Source organism: Diorhabda sublineata, chromosome 3 (assembly GCF_026230105.1).
Source record: "Diorhabda sublineata isolate icDioSubl1.1 chromosome 3, icDioSubl1.1, whole genome shotgun sequence".
Lineage (NCBI taxonomy): Eukaryota > Metazoa > Arthropoda > Insecta > Coleoptera > Chrysomelidae > Diorhabda > Diorhabda sublineata.
The window spans coordinates 31,450,801-31,472,236 of NC_079476.1; the positions used below are offsets into that span (position 1 = coordinate 31,450,801).

Here is a 21,436-nt window from a genome sequence, read left to right on the forward strand (position 1 = left end):
AGCTCTACAGTTCCAAATAAAGCATTTGGTGATCGGCTACCATAAGCATAAGCACTCTAAACCAATACACCAACAACCGTCTTCAAGAACCTCTTTACTTCAAACTCATCTCATGCTAATTTTCCGCCCACAGCTGCTATGTCAGGTCAAACTTTGACGTAATCAAAGGAAGCCCTGATGGATGATCTACCTTCCTCTCTCAATCAGCAAATTGAAGCGTAGAAGTGAAACGATCTTGTGGAGTATCTACCTTGACTCCCGGTGGTACACTTAATTCACCGGTTCACCAGTTAGTTTCTTTTCTGGTGATTTCATCGTTCTCAAGCGCTCCGATAATGCGATAATGCTACGTAATAGTCGCTGTTTATGGTTTCCCTCTTCTTAAGATAATAGATAAATATTATACCATTCGTATCCAAAATACTGATACCATAGTTCCATAGGCTTATCATGTGCTCTACATAGCTGGCTGTCGATTGGGCTCCGGTCTGAAATTATAGACCCATAGAGAATCATGAACTTGTCGTTTTTGGTCGATTGTGAGCTAGCGCGGTACCCACTTTGAACACAGTTTTTGCATACCTAACAATTCATTCACGATATGTCCAGCGTGTTGATTTGATGTCTTTAGGGTCTCAGATATCTCAAACATCTTCACTTCATAAAAAGTAGTTTATGAACTTTCTTATGTTTTTGTCTGTTTGTAGCGTCCCTTCCGTGCATCGTACTCGGTGCTAATGTCGCCTCGTTTCAACTTAGTAAAGTTGGTGCTTCACTAAATGCTATAACTTACAAACTAATAGTTTGACAGCTGGAAAATTTATACACGTGTTTTTTAAATGTTGGATCTAACTGGAAATTATATGGATTTGTGAACCAATAAACTTTTGTAAAGTACATAAAAACGTTATATTTCTTTTTTGGTCAGTCTAGGTCCAAATTTGATCACATAGTATATATATATATATATATATATATATATATATATATATATATATATATATATATATATAAATTTACCTGCTCACCCATCGATATTTTATTGGAACATGAAAATTAGTTCATCGAAGAACAGCAGGAACAGTAGTAGTTTATTTTCCAAATAAATTGAATGCTTTGTGTGCACCAATGGCGCTGGTCTCTACTTTAGTACAATGTAATTCTATATAACCCCAGGGCATTTCAACCAACAACAACGATACAATAGAAACACATTCTAAATGGATTTGGATTCGAACGATTTGGATATACGTTCTTCTTTATTTACAAACTTCGAACGCAGAAAAATAGGAATAAATAGATTTATTGGCAATCATTTGAAAAATGTTTTGTATTCTAAATGTTTTTCGGTTGTGATGAATAATATAGTACCAGTTAGAGTAAAATTACTGTGATAAAAACTTTGAAAACAAAGATATTGTTAACTTTACCAGCGTGTCTAATATCCCGGTTCGAAATACTTCCTTGAAATATAAGATTGTGAGGCCCGAACATATACCAATGCCTTAAATTGATCAGATCATTTTCCGATCTAGAATCTTTACTGGAAGTGAAATTTATGTCTTTAGTAAGTACTTGAATATTGAAACAATTCTAGTTTTTAAATTTCTGATAACTTAACACACATGCATTGGTAGAGTTAATGATTCATGGACTTTGTTAAGAAATAAAACAGACTTCATTCAAGTATGCTTTAATAAAACGAATTTAATGGAATATTTATTTGTTTTGTCCAATGGCGTAGATAAGCTTATTCGAAGTGGGTCCTCGCCCACGGCCTCATAATCACTAGGGCTCGCGATACGATGCATCACACTTAAGTTTAAATAAATACTTAAAAAATATTGGTACAAAATCTGGCAAAACAAAGATATAACTTTTCCTAAACTTAAAATAGATAATTCAAAATATTAGTTCCAGTTTTATATATTTAGACACGGTAGCCTTTCATTTATTCAAACAAAGTTTGTCTATAAATAGGAAATTACCTAATTTCTGTTTAAATCTTGCTGTCTCGGTCACATAATTTCGTACTATAGACACTACATTATAAAACAATACAAATCTTCAATTCTATTCACTTTTACTATTTACTATTAAATTGTTACTAAATATACAGATCTTTGCCAAAAATCCAACTTTTGAAGCACTATAATTTTTTTGGATTTTATAATAAAATTACAGCTTCCCACATAGGATATAAGGATGAGCCCAGTATAGATCCAGACTTGGGCCAAGTATGAACAACTCTAGCCCTAGCTTGGAAGCTATTATTGGACCAGACTTGGTGAGACTCTGGGATGATAACAATATCCCTTGATTGGTTTGAAAGACTGGACCAGGCCTGGTTGCCTAGATAAATCCAAGACTGGTCTGCAACTTTGGGCCAGGCCGATTGCTTGTAAAAATAGATTTTTAATATATTGTTATAATAAAATTATAGTTTCATGATTTCATGACAAATTTCTATTAATGCACTCTACTAATTAATGTACATAAAAATATAATTAAATAATTAAACAAATAAAGAAATGACACTATTTTTTATTATTTTATTTTTTATTGTGTTTTATGCATAAAAGAATTTTATTTATGAAAAATTATTACTTTTAATGTTTAGATATCTATTATGGATAAGATATTAGAACAAAACTTTATTCATAGAGTTCTGCCCAGCCTGGCTGACTACATGATGGGCTAGGTCGGGTTACCTATAGTTCAGTTAGGCTTGGGTGAATATAGAATGGCCAGGGCTAAGTTACCCAGACTTCAACCAGGCATAGGCCATTATTGGTTTGCCAAGGTCGGATTCCCCAGCGTTGGCCCAAGCTAAACCCTGTCGTTCAAATATGGGGGCTCCTACATGGGTTTTAGTGCCTAATCTATAACGAACTTCATTAGATTCGCCAATAAAAGCAATATACAAAATGTATTAAAATATATCATAAGTATAAAACCGTTTGTCTAGTTCAACGATACTCTCAATCGAAGCATATTTAGCATATTATATCATTCAAGATACTTTTTTCCAAACTATAATTTTTTCATTATTCTTCTATTCTTGTTAAAGCATGTCAATGAAAGAAAGGGAGCCTTGCTGATATGACATCTCCGACGTATATTGATATACGTTATGCCTCTGTTGTTGTCTCTTACATAATTTTATAATAACTGCAATGTTCTTGATTGTTCAAATACTTGGTGGAATAAAATCATTTTGTGATCTATTTGTAAATGTGCAATATACTAGGTTCCCAGCAGTAGTAATTTCTGTTAATATTTTAGGACATTATTGGTTGTTCATATGAATAAAAGAGCGCAATATTTTACATATTTTACATCAGTTTTATACATCCGAAACTAATTATTTCTAGAATCATAAACAAATCAAAATGGTACATTATCAATCATTAAAATTTCTACATTTACCATATTTTCTGAATATCATGCAATAAGACAAGCTCCTGGCAGCATAATATCCTTAAATTGGAGGGATTTCGTTTTCAAAAACAAAAGAAATCGACAAAATACCACAAACTCAATATTTAAGTCTATTATTAAAACATGACTTGACATTCCTAATAACTAACTGCCTGTGAGCAGTTTCTGATCGGGTTTGAAGATTGTGTGAATACTATAAAGCTTGAATATTCTGCAAATTCTATATGTTACACCTTCAATATAAGGAAGGGATACCTTCAATTGATTCTCTAAACCAGTGGAGAAAGGTGGAGATGAAAATTTGTATATTCTCCTTTAGAGTTGGAATTTGTTGTAACCATTCTGAATTAATGTATGTTTTAAAAATGGATTTCTGATGGTCAACTGATTCTTCAGTTAACGAGATGGATCGTGATACGATTATATCAATAATAGAGTTAAGTTGGGAGGGATGATGATGGGATTGAGCCATGAGAAAAAGATTGGTGTAAGTAAGTTTGCGATAGACGGAGTGAGAGAAACCATGTGGAGATAAGCTTTTGATCATGATGGCAAGGAATGGTAGAGATGATTTTTCCTCCACTGCCCTAGAACAGAAAGGAATCTAAAGTCTCTCTTCCATGGCGCCAAATGATGAAAGTGTCATCAACATATCGTAGTCAAAAGCTTCATCGGAGAGGGGAGGAGGATAGTACATTATTTTCGAAATGGTTCATGAAAATGTTGGCAATGATGGGAGGGATATGGAGACCAGATTGAGTTGTCGGTAGAAATTACCTTAGAATATGAAGTAAGTATTGGGGTGACATTGTTTGTTGAGCGAAAGGTAACCTGGGGCAATGTGGTGACTAGTCTCTAAGATAGACAAAGTTTCATCGATGAAGATATTGGTAAATAAGGAAATAATATCAAAGCTGACAAGACTGTGGAAGAAATATCGAAACCTTTGAGTTGTTTAATGAAATGGCGAGAGCTTTTTACGTAGAATAGGGATTGTTCGGACAGAGTTTCAGCAAGATGTTGATAAGAATTTTTGTTCTCTTTTCCAAATTTGTGGTGGAGTCATTGTAATCGGAAGTTTTGGGAAGATTATTCATCTTATCGAGATAAGAAGAGTTATTGAGGACGACTGAGAAGTCTAAAATATAATGATGGTTATAATTATCTTCGGAGGACCTTAGCAACATTTTGACTGATTTATTTATGCCGTCTACTACTAGAGATCTACTTGACTAATGGTTCGCAGGTGGAAGTGAAGATGTCACCAGAAGGCGTCTTCTGAGGAACGCTTAACTACATGAGTCAAGTAGCAGCGCCGGCTGGCTGTGTCTTAAGTTCAGATTAGAGACTCCGAATGTAAAGTCGTTACACCACTCCGAGGAGACGTAACAACGTCGAAACTAGTCATTTCGGCGAATTGTCAATAACATCAGGTTCTTCGGAAGAAATTTAATTCAATATTCTCTGTGGTATTAGCCAGGAAAGTAGTTGTTTTCTCCTTTGAGGAACGGAAAACCAACATCAATCTAATCTAATCTAATTACTGATTACTAATTCTTTTTTACTTATCTTTTCATTCACATTGGCGTTTTACATCAACGTCGACGTCGACAACTCGAAGCTCGATTTAATTGAAAAAAAAAAAAAATTTTTCTTGATTAACAATAAAATTAACGAAATTTCAAATGTTACGACGATTTTTTTCAATCAAATGATTTTCGTTCGGCAGATTATAATGTTCGTTCTTTGAAAGTTACTTTTTCATTCAATTAATCAATTTCTTTGATATCGGTGTATCAGCTGCGAGTCTCCACGTCTTACAAAAACGTTTCCAATAAGTAAGAAAGCTCCGTTAGCAGCTTTTCAAATACTTGGATCTGTGTGTTGGTTTTTATCAATGTAGTAGACGAAATGATACTTTTCCCACAGTTACATCTATATATCAGTTATACGGTTACAGAGAGATAGACGTTATTTGATGAAAAGCTCGTAAAGCTATTGAAAAGATTCCTACTGTGTATATAAATCATGGAATTCTTTAATAGGATTTTAGAAATCTCCTTTTTCAAATATACTCTCTGGAAAATTATTAACATTACTTTGTCATATTATAATAAACGGGCGAAAAATTTTATTTTCCAAGTTGCTGAGTTTGTTATTAGGAATATTAAGGATTAATAAAAGAAAGGTAAAACCTCAGTAGTTAGAGAATCATATTTACAAAGATCTTATTTCAGATTTATTCTATTTGGTATTTATTATCAAGCTTTAAGACACTGCATTTAAGAAGCTTTTACATTTTTTGAGTATGAAAACATACAAAAAACGATATGTAATAATTCGAACAATCACACTTCACTATACTACAACTATAAATAAAAAAGACGAATTTTCTTCATCCGCCATATTATAAGTAGTGGTAGTAGTACAGTTATTCTTCTCAATTCCACAATTGTTCATCCTCGTTCTAACTAGTTATTTATGTTGTCGTCAACGAAACCTTCAGTCATTGTGGTTGATTTCCACCCTTTAAGTTTTTCTCAGCTGTGATGTCATCACCGCTCACACAAATTGTTTCCGATGATCGACAAATGAATGATTCGGGTAAAGTAAAGTAAAGTAAAAAAACATACGAATTATTTTGGCCTCAGCAGCCAACTTATTTATACTGTAATGTTCTTATTTATTCAAATACACATTGTGTATCTTGCTTACACAATTTATTTATACACCAACCCTAAATATACTAAAATATTCACTATTCACAAAATTATCCACTAACACTTACTACTAAACACTTACCTATATCACTAATTTATTAGAATACAGCGTTTACTTTTTACTATAACGGTGTGTGTGCTATAACATCAAATCATTCACTGAATGGCTGCTATATTATCACTCACATATATCCAATGGCTTTCCTGATAATCCGAATTCTAGAATGCCGAAATTAAACGAAACGGCTTTATAAGAAATTGTCTCTACAAAAGCAAACACAACATAATGTGAATAGCTTATAAAATCCATAGCCACCAAATTTTAGTTTCTATTAACATAACAGGAGTGGCTTCATGATCTATATCAGCGAACGATTTTTTAATAATGGTGTATTTATCATTCAGGTAATTTGTATATAAAGAGTTTTTCGTAAAATTCACCAGGCACTATCTAGATTTCTTTGTTTTTTTTTGTCAGGTATATTGAATATAAGAGCTCTGTTGCAATTTCCTATATCATGGAATAGAACTCGCTGTTAAACCCATGATTAATGCAACATATTCAAAACAATAACGAAATATTTTAAATTTCGTTTTTGGTGACATATCAAAAAAAAAATAGATTACCTGCTGATTCATTGAGAAATTTATTTAGGTCCTTGGGTGTGAAAGTCTTGGCATTTTTGATTAATTACTTTGTGATTGGAGTTCTTGGAACACTTGCAGCTTCATATAATTTTCCAGATGGATGTGAGGGATATGGTTAATACACGGAGTACTTTTCAGCATCAAGTAGAAAACCCATAATAAGGACGACTTATACTTCTTTCTTAATTCAGCAAAACTTCAGGAAAAGAATTTCGGGAAAAGAAGAAAAAAAGTTTTTTGTACAGCAGATTTTCTGTTGTGCTTACAGATAACTAATATGTTAGTAGGAGTATTTACTACTACGTATTTTGTCATCAAAACAATATTGATAGATTAACTGTTAATGTTTTGGAATTATAGCAAAACTTCTCTGACGACCTTTGCTTGATATAATTTTCAAAGAATCCCTGCTAGTCAACTGGCAACTATCAATATATTCAACCCTAACTCAACAAGAGGCCTTCTTTTGGAATTGGCAGCTATCAATTTATTCAACCCATTCTTAACCAAGAGGTGTGGTAATCAAGTTTCGGGAATTTATAAATGAAAAACAAACAAATAATGTGTAACACAAAATTTTATCAGCTATACAAAAAGATTCCATCATTACTCCCACCATTCAAAGTATGCTTGTTAAACGTTCGGAGTTAAACAATTGAGAACAACTTTTACAGCTTCTACGACCTCCTCCACGACATCTTGCTGAGTTTCTTTGAAGACTTCATTTAGGCAAATAAAAAAGTGCAGAGGCAGTATCATTAGAATAATTTTCTTTAGAAAACATCTTACACAATCAATGATGAAAGGGGTTGGTGGGTGTGTTGTCGTGGTATTAGATCCAGCCTGTCTTAATAAGTTCGTTTCACAAAGGGAAATCACATGCCCTCAACCTCTGAGACGGTAACATAAGACTATTCATTTACTTTTTGACCGGCACAATGAAAGATGGCGATAAATTTTTATTAATTAGATACAATCATATAATATGCATTGTGAACTGATGTTAACATAAACATAATCAAACATAGTTGCCTCCTTAAACTGAGCCAATATACTACATCCTTTCTTGGGGCGGCAAATAGTAGTTCTAAATCGATCTGGAAACTTCACAGACCTCGGAGGTCTTGAAACGACTGCAGGGGTCTCTTGAAGAGGAAATACTAATGAAGGGTTGGTAGATTTTCTTCATTTGTTTCAGCCGCCTCAATTCAGCGCGCTTTTTTCTGTATCTGAAACTACTTCTGCTCCTCCTCATGAGGGCTTGGATCAGGATAAGAATTTGTTGGATTCATGCTGCTTAGAAAGGACAACGTCTAAAAGTAATAAATCATGTAGGGCGACTTCCTGTTTCTGATTAACATATCTGGCTGCGTTCTGGTTGTTAACAGAATCTTGAGTTTCTACTTCCAAGTTCCTCATTGCAGGCACAATAATTGGAAGGTAGCCCAGGTATTTGAAAATCAGTGACGCTGGTGTTTGTATGGGGATTGGTGCGATAGTTCATCAAATATGCATCCAGCTCAGGTGGTCAGTTTCTTTTTTTCACAACAGTAGCCTGGACAGTCTCTTTATAGCGTCACAAAAACTTTCTGAGGTGCCAATAGCTTCTAGCCATGTGGCATGCCTACTTTTTCCACGGCGACGGAAAAGGAAATTAACATAGTCCTTACCATTACATGTACTGAAGTTGAAATAAATATAATCAGTCCTGTCAAACAGAGTTGCCACTTTAAATTGAGCAGTTTTACCAATATACTACAGTCGGTATTCAAATATAGTTTTCCTGCCTATTTCTACCGACTGTCCATATAATTTACCAAATATCCACTCGGCACAACAAATCCTTTCAAATCGCTTTTCGCATCTGTTCATGTTGATTCCATCTTTAGACAAATATTTCTCATATTTAATTCAACATCTAACATCTTGCGGATGGTTTCTTTGTGAATATTAAATTCATAAGGCAACGCATGAATTATTAGATGCCGGTCAACTTAAATCAGCACGTGCAAACGCTAAACATTCAAATCAGTACGAGAGGTAACAGAAACTCATTCACGTGGATAACACCAGTCTATAACAATTTTGCGCACAGGTTATGAGTTATTTATTTTTATTGCTTGTATACCTAGAAAAAGAATTAGAACAAAAACTACTTCTGAATTTGTTTTCAGAGCATAAAATCAATGAAAGTACATAGAAAATCCATAAAGAGATGATGTCAATGATCAGCTCTGTGTACTTTTCAGCTCTATGGTTTCCAAGAAAACCATAAACTACTGCCTTAAGACTGATCGAGGCTTTTTTCTCTGAGAGCTTTGGAAAAAAACTTTCCAAATATTTGAAAACTTTAGACTCGTGATTAAGAGCTTTCACAAACTGTTTGATAAGACCCAATTTAATATGCAATGGTGGCATTAATATATTTTGAGATCCCCAATTGCTTCCCGTTTAACATTGTATTTTCCTAATTCGTGCTCAGTACATGCAGATCAATGTTTTTGTCGATAGTGAGCGGCATCATTTCTACTATCCCACAGGCATAGATAAAAGGAGTGTTTAGTATAACCATCTTGCATTCCTGTCAAAAAAAACACACCACCTCTAAATCACCAATAACTTCCCACTTGTATTCCATATATTTAATTGCAGTTACTAACTTTCACGTCATGGCAAAAAGAAGCCATCTTCCTTATTGAAGAAACAAGAAAATTCTTCATTACGTTTTCTTTGACGAGATTTTCGAATTGATTCAGATTGAATTAAATTCCATTGTTCTAACCGCGATGCTAGTATCTCGGCTTTACTTATTGGAAGATTTAAGTCTCTTATTAAGTCATTGAGATCTTGAGTATTAGTGAGGTGTGGTATTTTTGGTTCAGATTCAAAAACGAATTCGGAATGTACGGATACAGATGATCTTCATGATGCCTTGAGAGAGTAGCTGCTTTTCCAATAATGGCGAAGCAGGTACAGGATTTTCTTCGGTATGTAGTATTGGAGCAGATGTGGATGGTAGGTCAGCATAAGTTGTATTCTTTGAATTTTCACCTCTGAGTGGATTCACAATACAAAAATAACAATCAGTATAATGTTCAGTGGGTTCCCTCCAAATTCTCTGCACTGCAAACTTCATTGCTCTTTTCTCACCTCGTTACCAACCTACAATAAAACGTAACGTAAAGTAAACCTAGTTCATGTTATTATAAGGTAGTTAATAGAATAAAAAAGAGAAAATGAACTTACCGTCAAGATTGTATCTGCAAGAGTTACATAATACATATAGTGTCCATTTTTTGTCTTGTTTTTTGACTGATAGATTAAAGTAAGGCATTGATATGCCTCGCAAATATTTGAATTTGTACTCAAAACATACTTTTTCTTTTCACTTTAATAAATTGTCCACATATATAACAAAACAAGTTAGCATCTCTTTTACAACTTCTTGTAACCATTTTGCACATATTGATACAGTGAAAAATGATATGAAAGATGTTATTTCTATGTAATATTCAAACACAAACTGTCGTATACAACGAGCGATGCAAGAAACACTTCTCTTTCTACACCAAAAGCGCGCAAAAGCCGACATTGATTAGGCGCAAAAATCAAACGTTGTCAAATCACTGTAAGCTCTTTAAAAGTAAATATTTCTAAATTCTAATAACATTTCTTCTTATGTATATACTTATATAATCAGAATATATTTAGTAAAACCCATGCGCAAAAAAAATTTTGTTGACCCGTGTAATCTTCTCTGAACCACTTCGTTCTTTCAAACACGCGCTTTTCGCCAGATTTCACATGAAATCACGACACGTTGCTTGTCATTTTCACCGCACAACTTTAACAGTTGACATATTCACATAACATGAACACAAAACTTCAGGTTTGAAATGAAATTGAATTCTTTACGTTGCAGGTGAGGACGAAATAACGTAATGCTGTCGGCTCCCGAGTTCTATCTAAATTCCCGTAACTTATTTGACACACTTCGTATATTTTCACGACCGCTGGGGAATAGTTACCTGCTTATAACGTTGTAGCATTGAAATATAATCATTTCAAACGGCGTACAACTCAAATAGAGATACTTTTTAGTTAAGTTTGAACTAACGTCCTGTTGATAATTCCTATATATGTATAATTACAAGATATGTATACACCATAGCTCACTAACAAAAGTATAATCCTTCTATAAGCTAGATACAATTCCAACCACACGGTCTAAAGGCGAAATCATCGCCCTTAAATGCCTCCGGTTGAATTTACCTCTCTTTCCGCACTCCCCATTCCGACTGAGCCCTTCAGCATGAGAATCTACAGCTGCTTCCATCAGCAGTCCCGTTCTCTCATTAATGATGATGTGCTTTCACCAATCTACCGCTACCGCCGCTTCAGCCTTCGGACTACTTCACTTTTCGCTACTGTTACAAGGCCCTGTGTCAAATGCGATAATAAAGCACCCTATAAATCTTACCAAAAACTAATTTTCGGCTTAACGAAATTTAGGTGCGATGTTTTTTAGAAGAGAAACGTAAATTGCTTGTTTCCTTCGTTCATATATTTTTTTGTCGTTCCTCGGTATTTCGAAAACACGCATTTGTTTCACTCAGTTCAAAGTATGATTTTAACGAACTTGTGAAAATGAAATCGGTTTAAAAAATTGACAAAAAAAATTATTATTATTATCGTCTGTTCTTATACAATATATATATATATATATATATATTCGTGAAGCTGGCAACTCTCCCAAACATGATATTTGGAGTACCTACAATTTTTTTTGTAATGTATTATAAAGTAATATTTTTGGTTTCTTCAAATGATTATTAACAAATAACAAAACCGATAAGGCTATTTTTAAACATTTCCATGGTGAAATGGTTTTCATACGTAGAAAATGTTTAGTGTTTAGCGGAATAGATGTAAGAGACAACATAAGTTGGATAGTCTGTTTATCGACTTCGCTAAAGTAAATGTAGGCTTTGGAAAACACATAATCATTATAAGGTTGCTAAGAAGAGGAAATACGAAATGGCAGAAGTGATGATTTATTTGCATTTAATAGGTCAAAATGCTTCCAAAATCGCTGACAATGCTAACAAATCAAGATGTATCATTCGAAACACAGAGAAAGATTACAAGTTGCCAATATTTCGAATTTTCATCGACTTGCAAAATGCGTATGACACAGCTACGAAACAACATCTTTATAAAATAATGAAAGACCTGAAAGTACCAATAAAACTGATAAAATTCGCGAAAATGACCATTGCGAACACTCAAAGAAACATTAAAATAAAACAGAAATCATGAGATTAGCTTTAACACAAATAAAGGACTAAAACAGGGAGAACCTCTATCTACTAGGTTGTTCAACATAATACTGGAATGGATAGTACGAAGAAACGAGAACACTAAAAACAAAAGCAACACAGTTGCTAGCCTATGCAGATGATGTAGTAATTTAATCAACAAGAGGAAGAGAATTGAAAAGTACGTGCAGGGATTAATAACTTACCATACCATCTTTATCCATACCTAGCTTCATAGAAATGACAGAAATACAAGTTAATGAAAATGACGCATCCCAAAACGCATGAAAATAAGAGGAATCTCAGGTTGGAATTAAACACGTAAAAAATAATTGAATTCTTATCAAAGATAATGGCGATGAAGGAAAAAACATAGAAGCAAGGTTAACTCGAGGAAGCAAAGAGACAGGAACAATAAACAAGATACTAATCTCCAAGAATATTTCTATATACATCTATATCAGACAGTCATCAGACCAACAGTATTTTATGTAGGCGAAAGGTGGATTCTGAATAGAGCGGAAGAGAACATGCTGGATATATGGGAGAAGAAATTACTTAGGAGGATATTAGGAAAGGAAAAGACATATGGCGAAGAAAGACAAACCAAGAAATAACACCTGTATCATTAATAAGGAATTTGAAAAATCATAAATAAGATCCAAAAGACTAGGATTTCTGAGACACTTAGAAGAATGTTGAAATCAAGAGCGGCAGAGAATAAGACCGATATAAATATGGAACTCGAAAAAAAGGAAGATCCAAAAGAAGATGGTATGCCAAGACACAAGGAGATCTAATGGACGAAGGAAATACCATTCGAAACATTATAAAATTATATAAAACAACGGTATGAAACCTAAGGAAAATGTCAGGTTATCCTAGATTTTAACGTGTTAATTATTATAAAGAAAATATAAAAAAATTTTCATATATATAAACAATACTGAATGTTTGAAAGTAAGTTTTATCTATTAATGATTTTCGATATTGTTAAAAATACAGGTACTTTCCTGTTTAGGAAAAATCCCATTGTTTGATAAACTTTCGTATACGACTGTTAAATTTTGATATTTTCCGATTGCATTTTAGATTTTAAGGAAAATATCCAAAGTGCGGGTCATTGCCTCTATAATGATAAGAAAAATGTGGGCGTTAAAGGCAAACAACTCCAAGAACTCATCAAATTTTAATCAAAAATAGTAAACTAAATCCAAAAAAGACAAGCACAGACCTTCGAAGAGATTTGCTGCATTATGATATTGATGTGATTGCCTTAACTGATAGTGAAGGCTTTTGGAAGTTGATCGTCAAGAAAATCAAAGAAAAAACAATTTGTGATTCAGAATATGATTGCAAAACGTTTAGCGTGGATCAAAACATACAGATCATAGATCTTTCAACTTTGAAACGTATTTGTACAGATAAATACCCTTCTAACAAGATGCTTCGGAGTTTTCCGCAATGAATGGTACTGAAAACTTAGTTCCCATTGAAGACACTAAAGGATTGTTCCGTTCATTGAAACATTTAATAGAATATTTCAACATGACTTAGCCCCTTGTTAGAAGTCGATATTCATTTTTATAAGAAAAGATTAGCTAATTCGTGTGTACAGGTGTATGATGAAGGCAAGAACATTTGAACTAAACTAATGAAGTTATTACCAAGATATGTTGAGGAAGATCTTATCTTCTAGTATATAGATTCTTTAATCTGTAGAATGAATAAAACTTGAGGGTTTGTGAAAAATAAGATTTTTACATTCGATCTAATTAATTAGATCGCTCCAGTTATATAACTGAGTACTGTGTTATTAACTACACCTTACTAATGACTGTATCATCTCTTATAGTTATCTCTTTCACTGTGTTTGGTGTTTATACATATTTCTTAAATTCCCTGTTTTCATTATTTGATTTATAATCAAATTGTATAACCATGTAAGACGGATGGACGAGAACAGACTGCTGAGAATAGTCCTAGAAAACACCCCGCCCGGTTCAAGGCCTCCCGGGAGACCACCTAAAAGGTGGAAAGATAATTGGCAATCCACCTCTCAGGAAAAGATGCAGAGGCAGCTTCAGAATTAACAGATCTGCAGATCTCCAAGAAGTAGAAGAAGAAGAAGATTTATAATCATGGCTGATATTATATACTAACGTAAGTGACCGTGACAGAATGCAATATCCGAACAAAGTCTAGTATTGTGATTGGCATCAAAGTAATTGATAAAAGTGATTTTGAGTATTGAAAGTTTCCGAATATTTGGATATTTGTTAAAAGCAGGGATGGGGAAACTACGGCCCGCGGGCCGTCTCCGGCCTGCAAAGAGTTGATATCCGACCCGCGACCGATCAAACAAAAATCAAGTAATGCTTTCTTATTATCAGAAATTACATTATTAGCAATTGGCAGTAATTGCAGTGCACGTCGCACATAAAAAAACATGTGCGAGTGCGGACGGGGATATGAGCGAAAACCGAAAAAGAAGCTCGAGTAGGCGCGTCTGTCGTCGAACGCACTACCCATTCGAAGCAACTATTTCTGAACACCAGCAAATTGCAATTTTATAAGTCCTTATCTAGGACACAATACCCAAATATAGTTGCCCACGCCCAGAAAATAATGGCTATGTTTGGTACAAGCTATTTGTGCGGACAAACGTTTTCAATAATGAAACTAAGCAAAAATTGTCTTCGTAATAGGCTTTCGGATGACCTCTTTTATTCATTGTTAGCAATTCAGCATCACAAATGGAGCCGGCTTATGATGAAGTCATGCAGAAACAAAAACAGTTCCACATGTCACATGTTCCCACAAAGACCAGCGCTCCTCAACCTTTTACTTCGCACCTAACTTAAGTTCAATTAATTGCAATTGAAAATATTATTTTTTAATATTGCACAATAAAATAGTGTTTCAGAAAAATTGAAACAATATTTCTATTATAGTAAATAATATAATGCTACAACTTGGCCCGCTATATATTTCGTTAACAAAAAAATTGTTTTCCCATCCCTGGTCTAACTGGATCTTGAGTAATCTCAGATAATTATTAGACATTATTATTAAACAATGCTTAATAACTTTATACTTACCATCTTTATTCATACTAGCTTGAAAGCATTTGTTTAATCTACACGCTCTGCATTGATTTCGATGTGTTTTATCAACAGGACATCGCCCTTTCATATCACCTGTAGCTTTACATGTATACACCCGATTACGATGAATGCTGCGTTTGAAAAATCCCGAGCAACCTAAAAACATTTGTAGCTTCAAAGAGATAAAGCACAAAAAAATTCAGCATGAGATGAGAATACAAATAATTTGAATACTATGAATCAGGAACTGAATTTAATAATAATAAATTCGTATAAAAAATATCGTTAGTACATATATTTTCAGATCCACCCAACAACACTGAAAGCTAATGTCATATTACTGTTAATCATTCAATTATCACATTTTGTGGATTTTATTTAACTTTGAAGTATTGAGATGGTAGAATTCACTATTAAAGTTGCCAAATGTCCAGAACAACTGAACGATATGTTTCAATTTTTCTACCATAATGCATATATTATACAACCCTAAAGAGTACTTAGCTTGTAATTATTTCATTGTTTTAAGAAATACATATTATTGAAACTTCATTACATGTTCTAAATTTGCTCCTCCTTGACTTCATACCGATGTTCCCAGTTTCTTATCATGTTAGGGAATAAGGGTTGTATCAGGTCCGCGAAGAAGGATCTACGGCATTTTTTGATTCATCGATGACTTTTAAAAACTGCCATTTTTAAACGGGTTCCAAATATAAGCTTCTAAAGATGTGAGTTCTGGATAATATTGAGTATAAGGGAAGTCAGTAAATTGTGAAATTTATCTGCTTGGAATATAGTCCTGAAGAAACTGCGGCAGCAGTATGGCAAGATGTTACGTCTTGCTGGAGAAATTGGTCTCGAAATTCCAAATTACGTACACGACAGAATGGACGTAGGTTAAGGATGAAGCGTATTAAAATTTTGATGTTTCTCTGATGCCGACCATTCTCTTAGACGAAATATGGACCAATGATTCCGTGTCTAGATATTACACACCCGACACTGATTTTTGCACTTTATAAACGAGCTTCTTTAACTTCATCGGGTCTGACTAAGCGCAGAAATCGATTTGTGCGACGATTTACATAGTCCGACAGATGATTACATGCGAAAATGCACAAAAGCATTGCTCTCTTTAAAAATTTGGATAAAGTTGATAGTGATCAAGACAAATGCATTTATGTATTACTTCTATATGGACAGTTTCTATAAGTGGAAGCTGTTCCGACTAAAGAAGACAGAATGACAACTATTTCTTTATCCTCCGAGGTTCCAGCTCGGTTCTGCGCATTTTCAAGCATGCGCAGTATAGATAAAGTGTCTCGAACGACAGAGAAAATGAAAATTGTCGACACCGTAGCTTACGGACATTTTTTTCCATACCAAATGCCCATATGGGAGTATTACATATATGGATAAATGATTCAGGACACAAAGAGTCCGATGCCGCTCATGAGTCAGAGAGAAACGGCGATACTTAAATGTAAGCGACGGATACTAGTGAGCACGCGAAATGAAATATTCAAAAACAAATATATTAGGAATATTATTAACTTTTGTGTGGAGAATTGAAAAAAATTTAATTTGTATTCTATTTCTTTTTGAAAATTTTTTCATGGGCCAAAAGTATTTCGAAGAATTCGAGATTTTTCGAACCTTTAAAAATTTATATTAACTTTATAGAGGAAAGTCATAGGGCTTTTTTATTTCTTTTTAACTAAAGAATTTAAAAAAATGGCCGGCTGAAAAATAAGGATTCCTTGCGAATGTTTAAACAATTTCGGTTCAAACAATTTGGACACGGGGTTGCCCCATGCCAACATGCATTTATATCATTAGAAGGGCAATTTGAAGGTGATCGCATAAAAAAATTGATGCGGAATAGTTTTCGGTACTCATGCGCCGATTCTTACTGGACTAACACCTATATTTCAGTTTCAGTACTGTTTATTTACTTTACCAATTAAACAAAACATTGCCTCGTCTGGAAAGACTACACTGTTCATAAAATTTGGATTTCACAAAATTTCAAATGTCCGGATCTACTCGTTCGTTTATTGAACAAGTTGAACGTTTTATGGATGCACTTTTACTTTCTTTAAAACCTTTACTACCAACGACTGACAAACATTTTGTTATAAAGCAATTTCTTTTGTAGTTACGTGAGGATTGTCACAATGAAAATTAGAACAATGTGGAGAATTTAAGATTCTTTAAACCCTGTTAAGACTATTGTGCATGCAGACAATAGAACAGGATTTATTACAGGTGCATATGGTCGTTGGAAATTGGTGACTATGAAAATTTTAAAGAATGAGTGAAAAAAAAGCAAGAATAGCTAAACAAAATAGGTATTTCATTTCATAATGACTCACTGAAAATTCACTTACATGCTGTTATAAAAAAAAGGTAAAAGCCAATTATCAGAGACGAATTTCATATATTGCGCAGATTGGTGTACTAAAACAAAAATTGGGATATCACTATCATTCGATCAAGTTTTCTGGAACAGTTGGCGATATTCATACTGAATACATGATTTACACCATCACTACATGGTATGGTACAGGTATGTGGATGATATTTGTTTGCCATATTCAATACAAAGAAGCCAAACGAAGACGAATTCATTTTGGAACTCAATTCTAAATATCTATCAACAAAGTATCCAACATAAGATGGCCAGTCTCCATTTCCTGGTACATCGGTTAATTCACTTTCCATTTAACATCGAGAGATACAATGAGAAAAAAACCTTTATTGAGGATATAGCTGTATGTGAAACCAAATTTGGTAGTATATGAATTGTAAAGAAGTCTTTGTCAGATATATTATGACCATTTCCTTATTGGGAATGTGGCAATGAAACACCAAAGACTAATTTTATATTCCGAGCTTTCGAATACTTATGTATTCATCGGACATTGGCAAACAACTAACCTCACTTAACCTATAAATTTCAACTTCACTTATAATGACCTAACATAAAAAAATCATTGTCATTTATATTCGAACCAATAAATATTCAGCTATGTTCATAACAACCTAGCCTTTTAAAATTTATTATAATAAATTAATCCGTCAATATTGAACACCATTTACTACAACTTATCTTTTTCTAACCTATAAAAATTCAACGACAATCATAATCTAACCAATTAAAAATCAATAAAAATTCTTATAGAAATCAGAATCAATATTTCAATTAATCAATATTTCTATCCACGTCACTTTGAATATTGAAGTTTGAATCGTATGAATCGTATGAAGTTAGAATTTTTACAAGAATTTATACAACTCGAAACCACCACAAATCTCAATTAATTATTATAAGTAAAATGTTATTATTGTTATACATGTATACATGTTTCTTATATATACTTGACCATAATTTCAGTCCCAGACCATAAATACATAAGTAATCGTAAGTAATCGAAAACTTGAAAAATATATTAAAGTTAGTCCACTTTGGTGTTTCATTGCCACGTTCCCAATAAGAAAACGTTTATACAATTAGCTCTAATGATTGTGACGGAATGTATATTGGGCAGGCCAATAGATCCATTATTGTCCGATTTAAAGAGCACATAAAACAGCTAAGTCAAATTCTTAGGTTTATTTTCCCTTCATTCTTTGGAGACGATAACTTGGTTATCGAAACGCGCGTCAGTCAGTGTAATTGTGAGTGTTGGTGTAGTGATGGTATAAACCATGTATTCAGTAGGAATGTCACCAACGGCTCCAGAAATTCTAACTTGGTTAACATTGCTTCTAATTGGATAACCTATATCAAATTGTTCTGTCATCGTTCTCCAAAGTGACAAGGTGTAATTAAAGAATAATATGAATGTATTAACAGTAGATGTGATATCTTGTAATTTATTACAGGTAAATATGAGGAATTTCGAGTGTTGATGAAATATTAGTTTTTAAGCGAGACAAAAATTAAAGAGGCCGAGAAAAAGTTACGTAAATATTCTCCTGAAAGGGCTCCGTTTCATAGTATGATTTCTAAGTGGTTCTCTCCTTTTAATAAACACACATGATTATGAACGTCTTGGACTGTCACTGTACTTCTCCAGAAATTATTGATAAAACCCTCGTACATAGCGATTGGGGAATAAATATTTCAACCCGACAGTTGCGGGTCTCATATACAGTTTGTATATGAGAAAAGTATCTACAAGGTGAGTGACCTGATTGCTGGTGCTGATCAGAAGCTCTCTCATATCAAGATTGAAACAAATGTTTGGATATACACCATTATAGTCTAGAAACAAAATATAGTCGAAAACATGGAGTTCATCTGAGGAACGTGCTCCCGAGAGAGCCAAAAACGTCAAAGTAACAGTGTTCTGAGATTCTAAAGGTTAATATTTATTGTTTAAAACAATTACTAGCCATTAATATGCTCATTTGGTGATAGGTTTTGCTAAACTAATTGAAATGCCTTACCACTTATTGCCTTATACTCCATATTCACCTGATCTCGCTTCCTCTGATTACATTCTGTTTTCAAAATTACAAAAATGACTTGGTAGAAAGTGATTTCAGACAAAAATCTGACAAATAATTTTTTTAATGGTTTGAAGAAATTCAGAACGAGTCCCTCGCCCTCGTAAATAGATTTATTATCTTAAACATGCGAATTCCTATCAGAACCTATTATCATGACATTTATTTGATCTAATGATATACAATTTATGCAAATTTGTATTTATGATGACTGCCGATAGAAAAAGAACAGATTATAGACAAACGTGCGCTCTTTTGGTTGCCTTATTATGACTTCAAAATGTTGAAAAGGGCAACATCACTTCAATTCAAATTGATAAACATTAATGTTTACTTCTTGTAACAGCTGTCGTTTTTAAATATCCGGACAATGTCTTTTCCAATATCGAGTAATTTTCAAATCATTTGTATTCAGATATATTGTATAAAATATTCTCTGTTCACCAATGGTTTTGTAGAATCAATATGAACTCCTGAACAAAACTAACGCACCACTTCAATTAATCCAAAAATTCAAAATATAAATACAAAATAAAAGTTATATTGAAATAATAATGAACACCTACAAATTAATCGAATGTGACCTCAACACAACCTTAATTTGCTTTATTTTTTCCATAAAAGTTTATTTTGCTGGAAATACATAACTAAGCTATCATAAAATCATTAAAAGAGGATAAATGCTTGTGGATCAACTCTAATTCCATGTACACCCTCCTCTACATATTATCACTGCATTCATGTGTCGCGGCAAGCTTAATATTAAAGGTTCGACAAAAGCTTACGGTATATTCTCCCATTCTTCTTTAGCGACCTTTATGAGTTGGATGTGATTAGAAACAGGGGCACTATGACTTCGAATCTTCTTTTAGGGATACTCGCATAAATGTTCTATAGGATTCATATACGGACTATTAGGTCGCCACTCTAATAAAGGTATATTTACATCATGTAAGTAGCCAGTAACCTGTTTAGCCACGTGGGGACGAACTTTATCCTGCATGAATTAAAAAATTAAGCCCAACCAGCGAAGCAAAACATGTTGTCTAAGTAAAACTGGGCATCATAGACCTCGTATGTATAGGGACCAATTCCGTACGGGCATCGAAGCAAATTCCTTCTCAAAACCTTTTAGAACCACCACCAAAAGGCACTTTACGAGAGATATTACCGCTGGCAAACTACTTTTCTTCTTGCCGTCGCCATACACGCTCGCGTCCATCTGGACCTTTAAGGCTCTTTAACTCTAGTTTCAACGGAGAACATAACCCGTTTCCAATTATTGATGGTCCAATTCTAATGTAGTTTTGCAAAAAAACGACTTCTAGCCGTTCGAGATGATATATCGATATTTCCATCATCAAATTCAGCAGATTTAGCAGATTGCAGGTAAGTCTCCTGTTTCTGAGAGCTCGTTGTATCAAAAAACGAATAGCAATTTGATTAGTGCAACGTGTTCGCCCTTGTTCTGGACTTCGATAGTACGAAACCGTTTCATTATGTCGCCTCACTATGCGACTGATGCTGGAATGATGTCTTCCTAACAAACAAATTCAGTTCATTTTTTTACTTGATATTCTCCCAAATGAACTTCCAAAAATACATGTAATAAACCAATTACAATCAACAGGTTGCTTCTAACAGTAACTTTGCTTTAATCAGCACTTTTTAAGAAAATATTAAC

At 33.7% G+C, this 21,436-nt stretch overlaps 1 protein-coding gene across 1 annotated transcript in view; it reads right to left on the reverse strand.

Annotated features, from left to right (window-relative positions):
- LOC130441754 (protein dissatisfaction) overlaps positions 1 to 21,436 on the reverse strand; it is a 65,924-nt gene that overhangs the window by 35,411 nt on the left and 9,077 nt on the right. Inside the window, exon 3 of the mRNA XM_056775540.1 lies at positions 15,229 to 15,390. Within this exon, the coding sequence (XP_056631518.1) occupies positions 15,229 to 15,390 (162 nt within the window). The remainder of the gene's footprint in view (positions 1 to 15,228; positions 15,391 to 21,436) is intronic.